This window comes from Leucoraja erinacea, chromosome 18, assembly GCF_028641065.1.
Source record: "Leucoraja erinacea ecotype New England chromosome 18, Leri_hhj_1, whole genome shotgun sequence".
In the NCBI taxonomy this organism is placed as follows: Eukaryota; Metazoa; Chordata; class Chondrichthyes; order Rajiformes; family Rajidae; genus Leucoraja; species Leucoraja erinaceus.
Window position 1 is genome coordinate 20,394,929 of NC_073394.1, and position 18,840 is coordinate 20,413,768.

At 42.3% G+C, this 18,840-nt stretch overlaps 1 protein-coding gene across 2 annotated transcripts in view; it reads right to left on the reverse strand.

Moving 5' to 3' along the window:
- Nucleotides 1-18,542, reverse strand: part of ush1c (Usher syndrome 1C) — an 89,795-nt gene extending 71,253 nt beyond the window's left edge. For both annotated transcript variants that reach the window (XM_055649509.1, XM_055649508.1), the window contains exons 1-4: nucleotides 18,425-18,542; nucleotides 7,093-7,160; nucleotides 3,162-3,305; nucleotides 199-337 (exon numbers count right to left, since the gene is read on the reverse strand). In XM_055649509.1, coding sequence (XP_055505484.1) covers nucleotides 199-337; nucleotides 3,162-3,305; nucleotides 7,093-7,160; nucleotides 18,425-18,460 — 387 coding nt within the window. In that variant the 5' untranslated portion in view covers nucleotides 18,461-18,542. The remainder of the gene's footprint in view (nucleotides 1-198; nucleotides 338-3,161; nucleotides 3,306-7,092; nucleotides 7,161-18,424) is intronic.
- Nucleotides 18,543-18,840: the final 298 nt, after the last annotated feature.

An 18,840-nucleotide genomic window follows, 5' to 3' on the forward strand; every position in this document is an offset into this window, starting at 1 on the left:
TACTGCACCTATTGTCAGTGGAAAGACAATACATGATTACAATTGAGCCATCCACAATGTACAGATACATGATAAAGGGAATAACATGAAAAACGTTTAGTGATTCAGTGAATTATATGCATTGCAGAGATTAGTGCTCATTTTCACACTTGGGCTAAAACAACCACTTTTCCTCCTACTTTCAATGGTGATCCTTACCTGCAAGCCAACATTGTCTGCTTGTCCCCCATTCACCAACTGGGAGATGAAGAGGCCACAGCTAAACTCCAGTCCACCGCGTACGCTTAGCCCTAGTCCTTCAGGATGTGTCCGGTCCAAACGCACCTCTTTTAGTTTCCTACAGGGGTCAAAAATAAATTTATGGTATCACTTGAAAGGCAGGCCAAAGAAAATAACTCCAACATTCCAAAGCATTTCACTTATAAAATCATAGTCCTATAGTCATACAGCATAGAAACAGGCCTTTCAGCCCAACTCATCCATGCTAACCAAATGCCCCATCTAAATAAGTCTATTTGCCCATGTTTGGCACATATCCCTATACACTTTCCTATCTATATACCTGTCAACGTGTCTCTTAAATGTTATTATAATACCTGCCTCAACTACTTCCTCTGGCAGCTCAATCTATATACCCATTAATAGTTGCTCTTGGGTTCCCATTATATCTTGCCCCTTTCATCTTAAACCTCTGTCCCCTTGCTTTTGATTCCCCGACCAGGATCTTGATCAATTGTGGATGTGGACTGAGGAATGGTTGGTGCAATTTAATGCAGAAAAATGTGAGGTGTTACATTTTGGGAAGTCCAACATGGGCAGGACCTACACAGCAAATGGTAGGGCACTAAGCAGTGTTGTAGAGCAGAGTGCAGGTGCATAGTTCTCTGAAGGTGGAGTCGCAGGTAGATCGAGTGGTCAAAAAGGCTTTGGACACCTTGGCCTTCATCAGCCAGAATATTGAGTATAGAAGTTGTAAGGTCATGTTGCAGTTGGATAAGACTTTGGTGAGGACTCATTTAGAGTATTGTGTTCAGTTCTGGGCACCATGTTATAGGAAAGATGTTGTCATATTGGAAAGGGCACTGAGAAGATTTACGAGGATGTTGCCAGGACTAGAGGGTGTGAGCTATAGCAGAGGTTGAGTAGGCTGGGACTCTATTCCTTGGCGCAGGAGGAACAGGGATCTTACAGAGGTATATAAGATCATGAGAGAAATAGATCAAACAGATGCACAGAGTCTTTTGCCCAGAGTAGGTGAATCGAGGACCAGAGGACATAGATTTAAGGTGAAGGGGAAAAGATTCAATAGGAATTTGAGGGGTAACTTTTTTACACAAAGGTTGGTGGATGCATGGAACAAGCTGCCAGAGGAGGTAGTTAAGGCTGAGACTATCCCAACATTTAAGAAGCAGTTAGACAGGCACATGGATGGGACAGGTTTGGAGGGATATGGAAGAAATGCTGGCAGGTGGGACTAGTGTAGCTGGGACATGTTGCCCAGTGTGGGCAAGTTGGGCCAAAGGTCCCGTTTTCACACTGTATGATTACCCTCGACAAAATATTGTACATTCAACCGATCTATACCCCTCATAATCTTAAACACTTCTATAAGATAACCCCTCAGCTTTCTACGTATTCTTACGCCTCTTCATTATTGCAATTAATATTCAATCCCTTGAATTTTCTTGAATATCAGTTGGAAGAAGCGCCCCAACCCAAAACGTCACCTATCCATTTGTTCCAGAGATCTTGTCTGACCTACTGTATTACTCCAGCACTTTGTTTCTTTTTTTGCAAACCAGCATCTGCAGTTTCTCATGTCTACAGAGAAACAATTGTTTAATTAGGGCCTGTCCCACCTGGGCATCATTTGCACGTAACGCAGGTGGCGTGCGAAGATTTTGTGAATCCCAAAATCCTGGGGCGCCACGCGCGACCCTGCCTAATTCACCACGCACCATGCGCGAGTAATGCGTCGTCGTGCGTTATGACGCGTAAATGATGCGCAAATGACGCCCAATTGGGACAGGCCCTTTACTTTAGTTGAGTTTATTGTCACGTGTACCGAGGTACAGTGAAAAACTTTGCGTGCGTGCTTGCCAGTCAGCAAAAAGACTATGCATGGTTACAATCAAGCCGTCCACGGTGTACAAATACAGGGTTAAGGGAATAACGTTTGGTGCAAGATAAAGTCCAATTAAAGATAACACAAGTGTCTCCAGTGAGATAGATGGTAGCTCAGGACTGTTCTCTAGTGTTGCCTATATTTTCCCTTTTTAAATGCCATCCTTATCTGTAACTGAACCATAATCGTGGGTTGCAGGTTAAGTTTACCGGATGGAATATTTCACCACACGGGGATGTTGTTTTAGTTAATTTCTGCTTTCATGAATGTTTCATTTCTCTTTCAAAGCCCGAGAAGGAAATTAAAGCCATGATCTACACAAGTTCCCGTTACATAATTAAAATGTTTCCGAATTCCAAGTGTGGTGTGGCCCGCAGCACAAGAAAGTACAAACCATTCATCAATTTGACCTTGACTCCCTTCATATAAAGCATCTTATCGCCTGATCAAGCTAATCCTGGGTGACCACATTATTGCATAAAACACAAAGTGCTGGAGGAACTCGGCGGGCCAGGCAGCATCTGTGGAGGGAATGGACTGGCAGGGTTTCAGGACCGGACCTTTCTTCAGACTGATAATAATTATTTACTGATTTCCAATACGAGGGAAACTTTGACTTTCTAATATAAATATCATCTTTCCTTTAGAAAGTGCACAAAACTATACTAGATTAGTCCTTCTGGTGAATTTGTGAAACACATTGCCACAGATGGTTGTGGAGGCCAAGTCAATGGATATTGTTAAGGCAGAGATTGACAGATAGATTGTTGATTAGTAAGATCAGCCCTAGATAGATAGATCAGCCATGATTAAATGGCAGAGTAGACTTGATGGGCCGAATGGCCTAATTCTGCTCCTAGAACGTATGAACTTTTTATCGTACTTCCTCTAATCTAAATACTGAGGAATAAATTTAATTTAAAAATAAATCTAAATTCCCTGCAAATATGAAAATCAATGGACTTCCGAGCAAGCAATAGACTGCCGTCCTTTTATTAAATATGTTGTGATTTTCTATTTACAATCGGCACCTTACCGAGATCGTTTTGGTGTCAGGCTGTCGTATTCTACTTGGTGCTTCAAGGGAATAAGTGGCCGGATTGCTTCAAACATTGGCAGACGACTTGGCTCATTTATCACCAGCTTTAGATCTCCCACCAGAACAGGGAGATCCATCGACCTGAAAGAGAGGTATAAATATTAATTACAGAGACACCGGAGCATTTTTCTTGAAGTTTGGAGTTAGTTCGTTCTCCCTGTGACCGCGTGGGTCTTCTCCAGGTGCTCCGGTTTCCCCCCACATTTCAAATACGTGCGGGTGTGTTGGTTAATTGGCCCTCTGTAAATTGACCCCAGTGTGCAGGGAGTGGATGAGAACGTGGGATAACATCCAGGGAGTATGAACAGGTAATCGATGGCCAACGTGGACTCGGTGGGCCGAACGGCCTGTCTCCATGCTGTTTCTTTCAATCATTTTTAAAAACATTTACTGGAAAGTTCCCAGACCACGTGTTGGGTGACAGATCAGGTGCATACACAGGTAGAACTTTTAAGTACACCTGAGCTCACTTTCACCCAAGCAGGAAATGAATGGAGATGGCATTCTAGATGATGAAGGATTTCGATTAGCGTAGGGTTACAGGAAAGAGAGTGGCACAGAGACCATATCGCTATTGCCTAATGTACGAGGTGATCACAGAGGACAGTTCTCATTGGAAACTAGGTCAACTGGAAGTTCAAAATAAGCAGCTGTAACAGTGGCACTGCTGTTAGAGCCACTGCCTCACTACGTCAGAGACCCCGGTTCGATCCTGACCTCGGGTATTGTTTATGTTGTGTTTGCATATTCTCGCTGTGACCAGGTGGGGTTTCTCCGGGTGCTCCACATCCCAAAGACGCCCGGGTTTGTAGGTTAATTGGCCTCAGTAAATTACCCCCTAGTGTGGATGAGAAAGTGGGATAAGATAGAACTAGTGCGAATGGGTGATTGATGGATGGCGTGGACTCGGTGAGCCGAAGGGCCTGTTTCTTTTGTTGCTGTATCTTTCAATCTATCAATCAATCAATCAAAATATGGTGACGCGAGAAACTGCAGATGCCGGTTTACAAAAAAAATGCACAAAGTGCTGGAGTAACTGACTGGATCAGTTAGCATCTCTGAAGAACATGGATTGGTGGCGTTTCGTATCCGAACCCTTCTTCAGACCTATTATAGTGGGGGGGAGGGGGAGAAGTGTATTTTCGTAGATATTTGAAAGAACGCCTCATGTCTTGTTACAAACTAGGTGATGCGGAAACATAATAAATAAATCAGCTGTTATGGTGCTATTGCAGTGAATTTCATTTAACCAGCGCAGGCAATAAATTATTGAGAACTGTCGATTCACAGATGACCCAAACATTGAAGGGGTTTGCTTTATGAATGGCAAAAGCAATTAGGCAAACCTCAATGAAACTGAACAGGAAAAGCCCGCTGGGAAACAAAACCAGCCCTCTTTACAAAGATCACATGGAAACTTTGCCAACATCTACATTTCAGCTTTCTTTTGTGCTCCGTTTATTCAAGTGATGAATGGAAAACAATATCTCCCACACAACACCGCTGCAGCAATTGCAAAATAAGAATCAAATAATGATTGTTTCCAGATTAAAATCCCACTATTCTTTCTACAATTTTATCATAGTGTAGTTTAAACATAGAATTACTAACACATGGGTTTTATAATATTTTAATTTACTTTTCAAATATGGTAATTTGTCATAGTTTATAATCATTAAAGTCACTGGCAAATAGTTGCAATGTATTTTTCATGAAATAACTCCTCAGCAAAATAGAAACATAGAGAATAGGTGCAGGAGTAGGCCATTCGGCCCTTCGAGCCTGCACCGCCATTCAATTAGATCATGGCTGGACATCCAGAATCAGTTCCTGCTTTCTCCCCATATCCCTTGATTCCGTTAGCCCTAAGAGCTTTAATCAACTCTCTCTTGAATACATCAAGTGAATTGGTCTGTGTGAATTCTCGGTGGCAGAGAATTCTACAAATTCACAATTCTCAGGGTGAATACGTTTCTCCTCATCTCAGTCCTGAATGGTCTACCCCTTATTCTTAAACTGCGATCCCTGGTTCTGGACTCCCCCAACATCAGGAACATGGTTTCCTGCATCTAGCCTCTCCAATCCCTTAATAATTCTTTCTGTTTCTTTACGATACCCCCTCATCCTTCTAAATATGGGCAAGTCAAGAGTTGGGTTGACAGGAAAAGATAGATCAGCCATCATAGAATGATTGAGCAGATCCAATGGGCTGAATGGTGTATTCCTGCTCCTATTTCTTATAATTTAAACTGAATTCAAACCCTCAAAATGCCACAGGATTTGACCTTTGAAATTTTAAGCCAAAGATCTATATTATAATTACACTAACAACACCATTGCATTATCAAGACCCCACAAATGCAAATTAATTCTCTGAAAATACTAAAATACACCCTGTGACAACTATAATCAAATGTTTAAACCACTTTTATTATTGTTTAGTGGATTTCCATTGTAAGTAGCTACTGCTAACTCTAATTCTTCAATGCAACAATGTAACTTCTGTTTATAAAATAACATGCAGAACAAAGAATTGTGATAGTTGTATATAATACCCACACTTGTACCATTGAGGCAGGGACTATAACAACATTGAAAGAGATTTTGGCAGGTACATGGATAGGAAAGGTTTAGAGGGATATGGGTCAAATGCAGGCGGGTGGGACTAGCGTAGTCGCATCAGCAAGTTGGGCTGAAGGGCCTGTGTCCGTGCTGTAGGACTGTTAAAATATAACTAGGTTTGCGCTATTTATTTTAAAGCATAATTTTCAGCATGAGTAAAGGGATGAAAAGATTAATCTGATGAATCAGAGCACGTACCAATAATTAGACAGTACTTGTACAAATTCTGACAATCAACATTGGGCCAGTTTCTGCACTGTATCCCTAAAGTATAAAATTGGTTACATAGAACTTAAACAGAAGTTAATCAGATTTAAACCAAAAACTGTAAATAAACCCTAAACATTAAGCCATACATACTTGTTAAGGTAAAAGGAAATAAGTCACCATTATAGTACTCACTCAAAATAAGTGCTGAATTCTCAACGTATCAAAAGCTTTTGAGTCATATTAATATTTACTACATCAGTAGTGATGATAATATTTAGCTCAATCTGGGAAGTTCATTCACATTACATTTTAAACAAACTAAAAAGAAAATCAATAATTTTCCGTTCAATTATGATTTACTTTAGTTTATGATACTCATATGTACTGAAGTACAGTGTAAAGCTTTTGTTGTGTGCTATCCAGTCAGAGAACTGAATACAATCAAGCCGTCCACAGTTTACAGATAAAGGGTACAACATTCAATGCAACATTGATGTCCAATAAAGTCACCTTAAAGATTAAGGATAGTTCAAAGGTCTCTAATAGGATGGGAGGTCAGGAACGAACTCTAGCTGATGAGAGGACCATTCAGTTGCCTGATCACAGCTGGGAAGAAACTGTCCCTGAATTTGGAGGTATGTATTTTCAAACTTCTGTACCTCTCGCCTGATGGGAGAGGGGAGAAGAGGGAGTGACCGGGGTTAGACTGGTCCCCGATTAAGCTGGTGGCCTTGCCGAGGCAACGTTTAAACCTCTATCCTCGCACTTTTGGATAAGTTTATTATTAATTTTTCTTTATTAGTTCCTGGGTTCTCAAAATTTACATTCAACTACATTTTCAAATCAAATATTAAATTGTCTCCTTAAATCAAAATCTGTCTCACAAAACTTTAGCAAGTTAAATAACTCTGGTTTTGCTCGCTTATACACAAGGTTTTCCGCTTGGGGCAATATAATACAACTGGAAAGAAGACATGTAATTTATAAAAATAAATACCTCAAAACGTGGAAGTATATTGGTAACAAAACTACTTACTGGTGGTACATGCGTAGAACATCATACAGGTAGTCTTTCTCTGCATCACTGTCAATTAATATGTCCACCTGAGGAAAAAATAATAATTTAGATGATACATTTACCACAAAATATATGTTTACATTTACCACAAAATACATGTTAACTACCAATCAGGATAGGCACAATAACAGAATCTTTAATACAATTACACAACAAATATTATCACTTCAATTAAACTGTCGTGCTTGCAGCAATTCAATTGAAAGTCCAGGAGTCAAAGTTGAGTAGCACGTTAGATACAAGTTGACAATCTTTCCCTAGAGGCAGCTTAAATCTTGTATCTTGATTAATTTTGATTTTATTCATGGCCAGAACAATACAAAGAAAATAATGTGAGAAACATTTCTCAATAAAAATCTCTTGTACCTTATGATCACTCAGCTGCTCAATAAATATGTTTAAGAACCTCTTGGGCCATTCATTAATGGAACACATTCTTGCCCAGCAGAATTGACACAAAAATGCTAACATGTAAAGAGATCGTTGCCTCAAAGAACATAATATCAGCCTCCAAACGGCAAGCAATGATGGATCACAGATGTATCAGATTCCCAATAAAGCTGCCTTCAAATTGTCACTATCCCCACTCGCCAACAAAACATTCTCTTTAAGCTGGTGTCATTTTACAATGAATCCACAATCACTTAAAATTATTACTTTTCTTTTACAAAATAAATGTCATTTTTATAATTGAATTCCTTAATTTGTCTTCTGCAGAGGATATGAACCAGAACAAGGGATTCTTGTTTGCTGCATCTTTCTGGGCTCATTAAACGTAACAAAAATAAATATCCGGTAGAAACAAGGAACTGCAAGTACTAGCTTGCAGAAAAGGACAAAGTGTCGGAGTAACTGAGTGGGTTAAGCTGCATCTCTGAAGAACGTGGATAGGTGACCGGAACTTCAATTTGAAGAAAAGTACCAAACCGAAACGTCATATATCCATATTATATCCATATCATATCCATATCTCCCCCATATCTGCCTTCCGCAAAGACCGCTCCATCCATAACTCCCTTATCAATTCTTCCCTTCCCTCCCGTACCACCTCCTCCCCGGGCACTTTACCTTGCAACCGCAAGAGAAGCAACACTTGTCCCTTTACCTCCCCCCTCGACTCCATTCAAGGACCCAAGCAGTCGTTCCAGGTGCGACAGAGGTTTACCTGCATCTCCTCCAACCTCATCTATTGCATCCGCTGCTCTAGATGACAGTAGATCTATATCGGTGAGACCAAGCGGAGGTTGGGCGATTGTTTCGCCGAACACCTCCGCTCGGTCCGCAATAACAAACCTGACCTCCCGGTGGCTCAGCACTTCAACTCCCCCTCCCACTCCGTATCCGACCTCTCTGTCCTGGGTCTCGTCCATGGCCAGAGCGAGCAACACCGGAAATTGGAGGAACAGCACCTCATATTCCGCTTGTGGAGTCCTGGGGGCATGAACATCGAATTCTCCCAATTTTGTTAGTCCTTGCTGTCTCCTCCCCTTCCTCACCCCTCCTGCTGTCTCCTCCCATCCTCCAGCCTTTGAGCTCCTCCTTTTTCCTTTCTTCTCCCTGCCCCCCACCCCCCGAATAGTCTGAAGAAGAGTTTCGGCCCGAAACGTTGCCCATTTCCTTCGCTCTATAGATGCTGCTGCACCCGCAGAGTTTCTCCAGCTTTTTTGTGTACTGTCATATATCCCTGTTCTCTAAAGATGCTGTCTGACCTGTTGAGTTACTCCAGCACTTTTATGTCCTTTAAAAAAAATTCAGTTAATTAACAATTTAAATTAAACCATGAAAATGCAAAAATCAAAGCATATTGGGTTAATGACAGCACTGCAAAGTTCATAGAACAGTACAGCATGGGAACAGCCCATTCAACCCACAATGTCCATGCCGAACATGATGCCAACTTGAATTAATCTCCTCCTCTGCCTACACGTGATCCATATCCCTCCAACTACAGCATATCCACTTGCATATCAAAAAGCCTCTTAAACACCACTTTTGTATCTGCCTCCACTACTGCCCCTGGCAGCGTATTCCAGGCACCCACCACCCTCTGTGTAAAAAAACATACCCCCACGTCTCCTTTAAACTTTGACCCTTTCCACTTAAAGCTATGCTCTCTGGACTGTGACATTCCACCTTGGGGAAAAGGTTCTGACTGTATACCCTATCTGTGTCTCTCATCATTTTATATACTTTTTTTAGACCTCCCATCAACTTCCGGCATTCCAAAGAAAATCATCCAAGTCTGTCCAACCTCTCCTTATAGTTAATACCCTTTAATCCAGGCAGTATCCTGGTGATTAGTAATGGTGTAATTGATTAGTAAGCATGTCAGCAGTTATGGGGAGAAGGCAGGTGAATGGGGTTGAGAGGGAAAGATATATCAGCCGTGATTGAATGGCTGAGTAGACTTAATGAGCTGAATGGCCTGGCTAATTCTGCTCTTTCAACTTATGACTTGAACTAAACCTCTTTAGGAATACCTTCTTCCCACAAACATTATGCTCTTGAACACTGCACAACACTAACCTCATCAACCGTAAACTTCTATGGACTGTCTTTGGTTGTGTTAAAACAAGTTTGGTTTTTACGCAAAGATTGCACATATTAGTTTAGTTTAGAGATGCAGTGTGGAAACAGGCCCTTCAACCTTCTGAGACCGTGCCGACCTACAATCCCCGCACACAAGCACTATCCCACACACACTAGGGACAATTTACAATTACCGAGGCCAATTAAGCTACAAACCTGTACGTCTTTGGAATGTAGGAGGAAACCGGAGTACCCAGATAAAACCCGCGCGGTCACACGGAGAACATACAAACTCCGTGCAGACAGCACCCATTGTCAGGATCGAACCTGGGCCTCTGGCTGTATAGCAGCAACTCTACCACTGTGCTGCAATATTAGTTTATAAAATTAAAACAAAATTATTATATGTAGCTTGCAGTTTGTGGACCTACTTAGGGGCAAGTAAGAATTTAATTGATCCATTGATGGTACATAGGACAATTACACACTCTTTCCTCTGCACAACAGTGACCTGTCACTGAGTTCAATAGTGAGTCAGAGTCTTTGGAATTCAACCACAATTTGTCTTGGTCTTTCAAGCTTGCTCAAGCATACTGCCCATCTGCCAGCTAAATTTGCCCTTTATACAGATCAGGAAGAACTTCTACATTATGAATTTCTAAAACAAATTACTAAGATCACTGTTGAACCGCTTAGCTGAAGACATTGGTTAAAGGGCATTTGTGATTACTGGCTACAAGAAAGACAGATCATGCTCATAGAGTCATGGAGTCGTGCAGCGTGGAAACAAGTCCTTCGGCCCAACTTGCCCACACTGACCAACACGCCCCATTTGCACTAGTCCCACCTGCCTGCGTTTTGTCATATCTCATATCCCTCTCAACCTATCCTATCCATGTACTTGAAGAAAGCGAATGGTATGTTAGCATTCATAGCAAAAGGATTTGAGTATAAGAGCAGGGAGGTTCTACTGCAGTTGTACAGGGTCTTGGTGAGACCACACCTGGAGTATTGTGTACAGTTTTGGTCTCCTAATCTGAGGAAAGACACTCTTGCCATAGAGGGAGTACAGAGAAGGTTCACCAGACTGATTCCTGGGATGGTAGGACTTTCATATGAAGAAAGACTGGATAGACTCGGCTTGTACACACTAGAATTTAGAAGATTGAGGGGGATCTTATAGAAATATAGAAAATAGGTGCAGGAGTAGGCCATTCGGCCCTTCGAGTCTGCACCGCCATTCAATATGATCATGGCTGATCATCCAACTCAGTATCCTGTACCTGCCTTCTCTCCATACTCCATACCAAACGTACAAAATTATTATGGGGTTGGACAGGCTAGATGCAGGAAGATTATTCCCGATGTTGGGGAAGTCCAGAACAAGGGGTCACAGTTTAAGGATAAGAGGGAAGTTTTTTAGGACTGAGATGAGAAAATCATTTTTTACAAAGAGAGTGGTGAATCTGTAGAATTCTCTGCCACAGAACGTAGTTGAGGCCAGTTCACTGGCTATATTTAAGAGGGAGTTAGATGTGGCCCTTGTGGCTAAAGGGTTCAGGGGGTATGGAGAGAAGGCAGGGATGGGATACCGCATTGGATGATCAGCCATGATCGTATCGAATGGCGGTGCAGGCTCGAAGTGCCGAATGGCCTACTCCTGCACCTATTTTCTATGCTTCTATGTTTCTATGTCTAAATGCTTTCAAACATTGCGATAGTATCTGCCTCAACTACCTCCTCCAGCAGCTCGTTCCATAAATCCACCACCCTCTGTGCAAAAAACGATACACCTCAGGTTCCTATTAAATCTTTCCCCCCTCACCTTGAACCTACAGTGTGTCTTCTGGTTCTCAGTTCCCCTACTCTGTGCTTTTATGTGAACTATTCTTCACATGACCTTGAACACTGTTCTTTATTTCAAAACATTGCAATGCCAACACTTGACAAATGATGCGTCACTATAATTAATGTTGTTACATTATCACTTTCTTATACAGTATAAGGGGGGGGGAGGGGGGGGGGGGGGGAAGAGGGGGGGGAGGGGGGGAGAAAGCTGGAAGAGAGGAGGAGGGGCAGGACAAAGCCTGGCAAGTAATAGACAGATATAGGTGAGAAGGTAGAGGCATTAAGATGCCGATGATTGGACAAAGGCCAGAGATGAAAAGACAGAAGGTGTGAGATAAAAGGATTGAGGAGTTGCAAATTGCAAAGCTAGAGGAAGTAATGCAAGTGGAAAGAGAGGGTTCAATGTTTGAATTCAACAATTTTAGGTAACTAATCCCTTCCCCTGTTCCGCTACCTGCCTTTCTTCGCCACCCCCTTTCCCCTGTGCCCCACCTGGACTCATATATATTTCTCCCCTCCCCCCCTTCCGCTTACATTCCTTCCTCTTGCTTCACAATTTTCCACTTCGGTCCCTTTGTCTTACACCTCCTGCCTTTGTCCAGCCATCAGCCTATCAAACCCCACCTCACCTGTATCCACCTATTACTTGCCCGGCTTTACCCTGCCCTTTCCCTCTTCCAGCTTTGTTACACCCCACCCCCTACATCAGTCTGAAGATGGTTTCTGACCTGAAACATCGCCTTTCCGTGTTCTCCAGGGATGCTGCCTGACCCGCTGAGCTAAGGGCCTGTCCCACTTTCACAACCTTTTTTTACTCGTGGACATTTTTCATCAGGCTAGAAAAACGCCCCGACCTACTTGATGCCACGAGTGCCGACGACTAGCATCACGACCTACCTACGACCACCTACGACCTTGTGACGACCATGCTGGGAGTATGTCAAGGGCAAACTCAGCAGAGGTCGTGAATTAGGTCGTGAAAGTGGGACAGGCCCTTTACGACTTTCCTCACAACTATTTAAATCAACAATGCTCACAATCAGAAAATAAACTAGAAAATTATTAGCATCAATAGCAATGGTACCAATTCTTCCCTCAACTTCCAAATGTGGCTGTTTTGAATGAATAACAACAAACAATGAAGCAATATCATGCAGAACCAGAACCTAAATATTATAAATATTAATCGAAAATGCAGCAGGTACAACTCAAGGACGAGTGGACCAAATTGTTTTGGCTACAATATAAAATCAATGAGGGTTTGCAAAAGCCATAAAACTCAGTGTCTGAAACCTATAGTGAATTTATGCTTCCAAATGAGATTTGGTGAATTTATGGCATTCTAGAGCTTCTCAGTGGGACATAACAGCAAAGTATTGCAACTAACTGTGGCGAGAAAAATAATTTCGAAACATACTGGTCAAAATGCAGAAATCACAGCAAGTGAATCTCTCAAATGGAAGCTGTTCCTCAAATGACCTGTTCGCTGTAAATAGCTATAAACATCCATCTTTCTTTCACCTCCCTTCCATAAACATAAACTAAATTGACACTGGAATCATAAAAATCCTTTTAATTTACACTCCAGTCAAAAAAAAACCCTTTAGGTATGTTTAGCTTTTGCTACCATTATGTGACAGTCCATGGAAAATAACACACACTGACACACCCTGACAGTTTGGTCTAATATGTTCTCTCTCATACATGAGAATATTTGTTTTGCTAAAACACTGAGCTGATATAAAGCTTTACATATGTATTTTAAAGAAGGAATGTTTTTTACCAATGCAGTTTGTGTTTGTGAGAGATGGGGGGAGGGGTGGGGAGTGGTGTACGCAGTAAAACCCCTGAGTGATTCTCGTGTCACGAAAGTAACAAAGGTCAATCATAAAGCAATAAAACTGATCAATAAAATTGTAATTCTTGCTGTGTGTTGGTACCAGCTGTTATCAGGCAACTGAACCATCCTGTCAACAGCTAGAACGTGGCCCTGATCTCCCATCCAACTCATTGGAGACCTCAGACTATCCTTAATCAGACTTTACTGAACTTTGTCTCGCACAATACGTTATTTCCTTTACCCACATCAGTATAGTGTGGACGGCTTGATTGTAACGATGCGTGGTCTCTTCACTGACTGATTAGCAGGCAACAAAAAAGCTTTTCGCTGCACCTCGGTGCACATGACAATAATAAACTAAGCTGAACTAAACAGATGATAAAACAGGTGTGAGCTGAAAACCTTTTAATACAACCACGTTAAAATGATGTTAAAATTAAATGTTTTGCTTCATTTTTAAATACATCCTAATGCTGCACTGAATGAGGCTGCACAGTAAGCTAATGGGGGGGGCACAGTGGTAGAGGTGTTGCCTTACAGTCCCAGGTTCAATCCTGACTACGGGCGCTGTCTGTACGGGGTTTGTGCATTCTCCTTGTGACCGCGTGTGTTTTCACGGGTGCGCCGGGTTTCGCCCCACATTCCAAAGACAAGCAGGTGTGTAGGTTAATTGGTCTCTGTAAATTGTCCCTAGTGTGTAGGATGGAACTAGTGATAGTTACAAAATGTTGGATTAGATTAGATTAGATTAGATCAGATCCTTTAATTGTTATTCAGACCTTTCGGTCGGAACGAAATGTCGTTGCCTGCAGCCATACATGTAATAATAAACAACATGACACACAATAAACACAAATTAACATCCACCACAGTGAGTTCACCAGGCACTCCTCACTGTGATGGAGGCAAAAATATTAGGGCTACTGTCCCTTCCCTCCTCTTCTCCCTCTGCGCTGAGGCGATACCCCACCGGGCGATGGTAAATCAGTCCCGCGGCTCACCGAGCTCCGCGAAAGGGCCGGTTCAAGCTCCGCGGCCCAGGGTGGTTGTAGCTGCCGCCCTCCAGTCCAGCGGACGCTGCTGTTGCTGCGGGAGCTCCGGAAAACACGCACCAGCCTGTGACCTGCGAGCTCCCAACGATGTCGTCCCCTGGCCCGCGGCCGAGCCCCGGATTCAGGTCGCCGCCGCCAGAACGCCGCCCCATCAACCGGAGTACCGTCTCAGCCCCGCGCCGGGCCGCCCCCACGGGAGCGCCGTCCCAGCCTCGAGTCGTGCTGCTGCCACCGGAGCATCTCAGCCAGCACCGTCCCAGCCCCGTCACCCATTCCTTTTCTCCAGAGTTGCTGCCTGGCCCGCTGAGTTACTCCAGCATTTTGTGTCTACCTTCGATTTAAACCATCATCTGCAGTTCTTTCCTACACGGATACAACTAGTGTATGGGCGGGGATTCAGGGAGCCAAAGGGCTTGTTTGCGGCACATTGTACCTCTAAACTAAACTAAATTAAGTCTGAGAATGATAACCGCAACAGTAAGTCTATCAGATACAAATATTTTACAAAATCAACAAAGTTATTGAAGTGGAACAAAATGAACAATGAGCAGCACAAAATATATTTTTATAATGACATTACAAAGATATATATTTTCTTATTAAAATTATCATGACCCCTAATGCAATTTACAATAATTTACCATTGAGAGAATTGATTCAAGCCACTGGTTGCAGAATCAATATATAATTACATTTATTGTCATGAATACTAGTTTTCATGAAATATTAACAGAATCATATTGTTATTCAGTATGGAAAACAACATTTCCCATCTAAGCTAGTCCCATTTGCCAGCGTTTGGCCCATATCTCTCGAATCCTTTCTTCTCCATGTTCCTATACAAGTTACTTTTTTAATGCAGATTAACAAATAACTGCAAATCTTAGCCCCTATGCAAATTGGTTTATATCTTTGCACTCTGGACGGCTCAACTGTATTCATGAGTAGTCCTTTTATTTTACTGGATAAAAACATAGAAAATAGGTGCAGGAGTAGGTCACTGCAATATGATCATGGCTGGTCTCTCTGTTACTGCGTGGGTTATCTTCGGGTGCTCCGGTTTGAATGATGAATAAATAAGTCCTCCCACATTCCAAAGATGTACAGATTTGTAGGTTAATTGGCTTCTGTGAATTGTTCCTAGTGTGTATGTTAAAACTAGGGTACCGAGGATTGCTGGTCGGCGCAGACTCAGTGGAACAATGGGCCTGTTTCCATGTTGTATCTCTAAACTAAAACTAAATGATTTTGCACTCTGGAAGGCTACAACTGTATTCAAATGTGTAGTTCTTTTATTTTACTGGATAAAATCCACAGAAAATAGGAAAGCAGATTATTATCTAAATGGTCATTGGGAAAGGGGGAGCCTGCACCGCCTGGGTGTCATGACACCATGGCTGGTAGGCATGCCTGTGGCAGGCAGTAAAGAAAGCGAATGGCATGTTGGCTTTCATAGCAAGAGGATTTGGTATGCTCAGGGAGGTTTTGAATGATATGAGACCAAATAAGTGCAGTTTTGGTCTCCCCCACATTGCCAAACTGATTCCTGGACTGATGTACTGATTTGTAGGTGGATAGACTTGGTTTATACTCTCTGAGTTTAGGAGTTCCTAGTGTGTATAGATACAAAATTCTAGGGGGTGGACCGAGGATTGTTTCCGCTGGGGAAGTCCAGGACAAGGGGTGACGCTTAAGGATAAGACTCTTTAAAACGAATGAGGGCCTGTTTCACAGAGAGTGGTGAATCTCTGGAACTCTCTGCCACAGAGGGTAAGCGAGGCCAGTTCATTGGCTATATTTAAGAGGGAGTTAGATGTGGCCCTTGTGGCTAAGGGGATCAGAGGGTATGGAGAAAAGGCAGGTACGGGATACTGAGTTGGATGATCAGCCATGATCATATTGAATGGCGGTGCAGGCTCGAAGGGCCGAATGGCCTACTCCTGCACCTAATTTCTATGTTTCTATGTTTCTAAACTTCCAAGCAGGACAATTGTCCACAATCAACTAGCTCAAGATATTTATCATTTCCTTCCAATCCCAGGAAAGCAAGAATTAGTTCCTGAAAAACAAAAGTTGGTACTATCCAATTTATAGAACTTTGGGTCAGAAATGTCAATTTCTTGCAACATAATATATTTAATCCATTTAGTCCTTGCTAAGTTTCCTGTACTCTACACCTTCTCACTGCAAATACCCCAGTACTTCTCAGGGGAAACTATTGCGAGTTGTACCAATTCAATGGGCATAAGTGGTCTGAGTAAGAAACATGATCTACAAAAATGTAATGTTGAGTTTAGATGTGCACTAAAGACCAACCTAGCAACAGTTAGGTGGCACTTTAAAGACATATTACATAGTGTAAACATGTCATGGACACCAGAGAGATTAAATATATCTTGTGCAGGAAACAGATAAAAATCAGTAATCTACTAACTCAGTAAAAGCTTTGACCCAAATGTCTAGAAACCCAATGACTCTAACCCCATTTTCCAGATACAGAACAGCTGTTTAAACGGCAGGTTGCACGATACACCTGTCATATGTAAAAAATGAGTTTATTGACACGTTAGTAAAGGGAGCAAAAGAAAGGAAAACCAATACTCATGCCCACTAATGTCTCTATTTCCTTAGAAGATTGATGAGATTCAATATGTACACAGCCATTGTCTATTTGGTTCATTTAAGAACTTTAGCCAGCTGCCACCACAGTACGTTTGGTTGGTTAATTGAATTTGGAACCTTGTACCTTGTACTCAGCTTAAAGCAGTGGCCCCATAGCAGACATGTCCACGTCACGGGGCTGGAAACTGGAAGTGTCTTGAGCTACCACCATCATCTATTATAACAAGGGATGGCTCCCACTGATTGTCGCCAGAAGCTTGCGTCCTTTTCAGGACAGACGATAACAGCGATGTCAACATTTGAAACATGGAAGATGGACACGAAAGAAGAAGAAGCTTAAAGCAGTACCCAAGACCATAAAATCATGTCTGTGTGTGGAGTTTGCACGTTCTCCCTGTGACTGCGTGGGTTTCCTCCGGGTGCTCCGGTTTCCTTCCGCATCCCGAAGGGTTTGTAGGTCAATTGGCCCTCTAAATTGTTCCTAGTGTGTTGGGGGGGGGGGGGGGGGGGGGGGATGAGAAAGTGGGAAAACATAGAACTAGTGTGAACGGGTGATCAGCAGCTAGCATGGACTCGATGGGCCGAATGGCCTGTTTCCATGCTGTATCTCTAAAAAAACTGAGATGACACATAAGAGAGGAACAGTATATTGTGTTTGCAGGCCTGTTTAGCTGCAAGTAGAAATGTAATTGTTCTCTTGTCTGTAATAATGACAATTAACATTTGATTTTCCATTTTTCTGTGCAATTTAAAGTGCTTGATCGCCCTACATCACCAAACGAGGTTCCAAATTAACAGTTATAATTTCCATTAAAAGAGAGCCATTAGTCACTATTTCTGCGCCACCTCAACCAGGGCGTGTCCCTTTAAGATTCCAGTCCAGGATAATGTTACCAATTTAAGTTAGAGCTCAGAAACCTGCGTTTTCATGCCACTTGCCCGACCCCTAGTTCTCACGCGTTAGTGGAAACCCCACATCCCATGGAGTGGCGGCTTTAACTGGGAGTTTAGGAAACCGCATCCTTCTCTCTCCGCTGCCGTGCAGCTCTACTATAAGGGGCGAGTGAGTTTCTTGCTGGACGGAACAACCGCCCATGTACAAGCTAAACATTTCTGAAACTCTACCATAAACTGGCAGCTTTAAAGGCGTTTCACTTGAAGCCCAAAAATCCCCGACGCTGCGCTGAGAACGCTTAATGGAAATTGAAGACTGTCCTAAATACTCAATGCCCTTCCCCCATCAGTCAACGATACTGTTGGGTTCATAGTCTGAGAACAAGCACTTTCCCTAACTCAAGCTTGCGTGAAAATAACAAACGCTTGATTAAAGCTAGTGTAGACAAACAATACTGGTAATCTAAAAGTTGAAATGCCTACAGCGAGTTATCTCTGCCCTTACCTTGTGCCTGAATTCTCTGGCTACCTTTTTCTCCATTGTAGCAGTCTGGATACGTTGTTAACAAGAACCGACCGCCCCCTATTCCTCTGAACGCATTGACAAGGGAAAGGACTCCCGGATACCAGTTCACAGCGTTCAGCACTTCATCAACCAAAAATTATTGGTGCCTTAGAACAATATCTTTTGTGGGATTTTATGTTTAAAGGCAATAAATTAATATATATTTGTCACATTTTATTTTTTGTACTATAAACATTTACTTTTAAAGGTTCAAAGGTCTTTTATTGTCACATGTACCAATTAAGGTACAATGATATGCAAATTACCATATAGCCATGCATTAAAAAAAGCAATAAGCCACACCACTACATAAAAGTTAAAATAAACATCCACCACAGTGGATTCCCCACATTCCT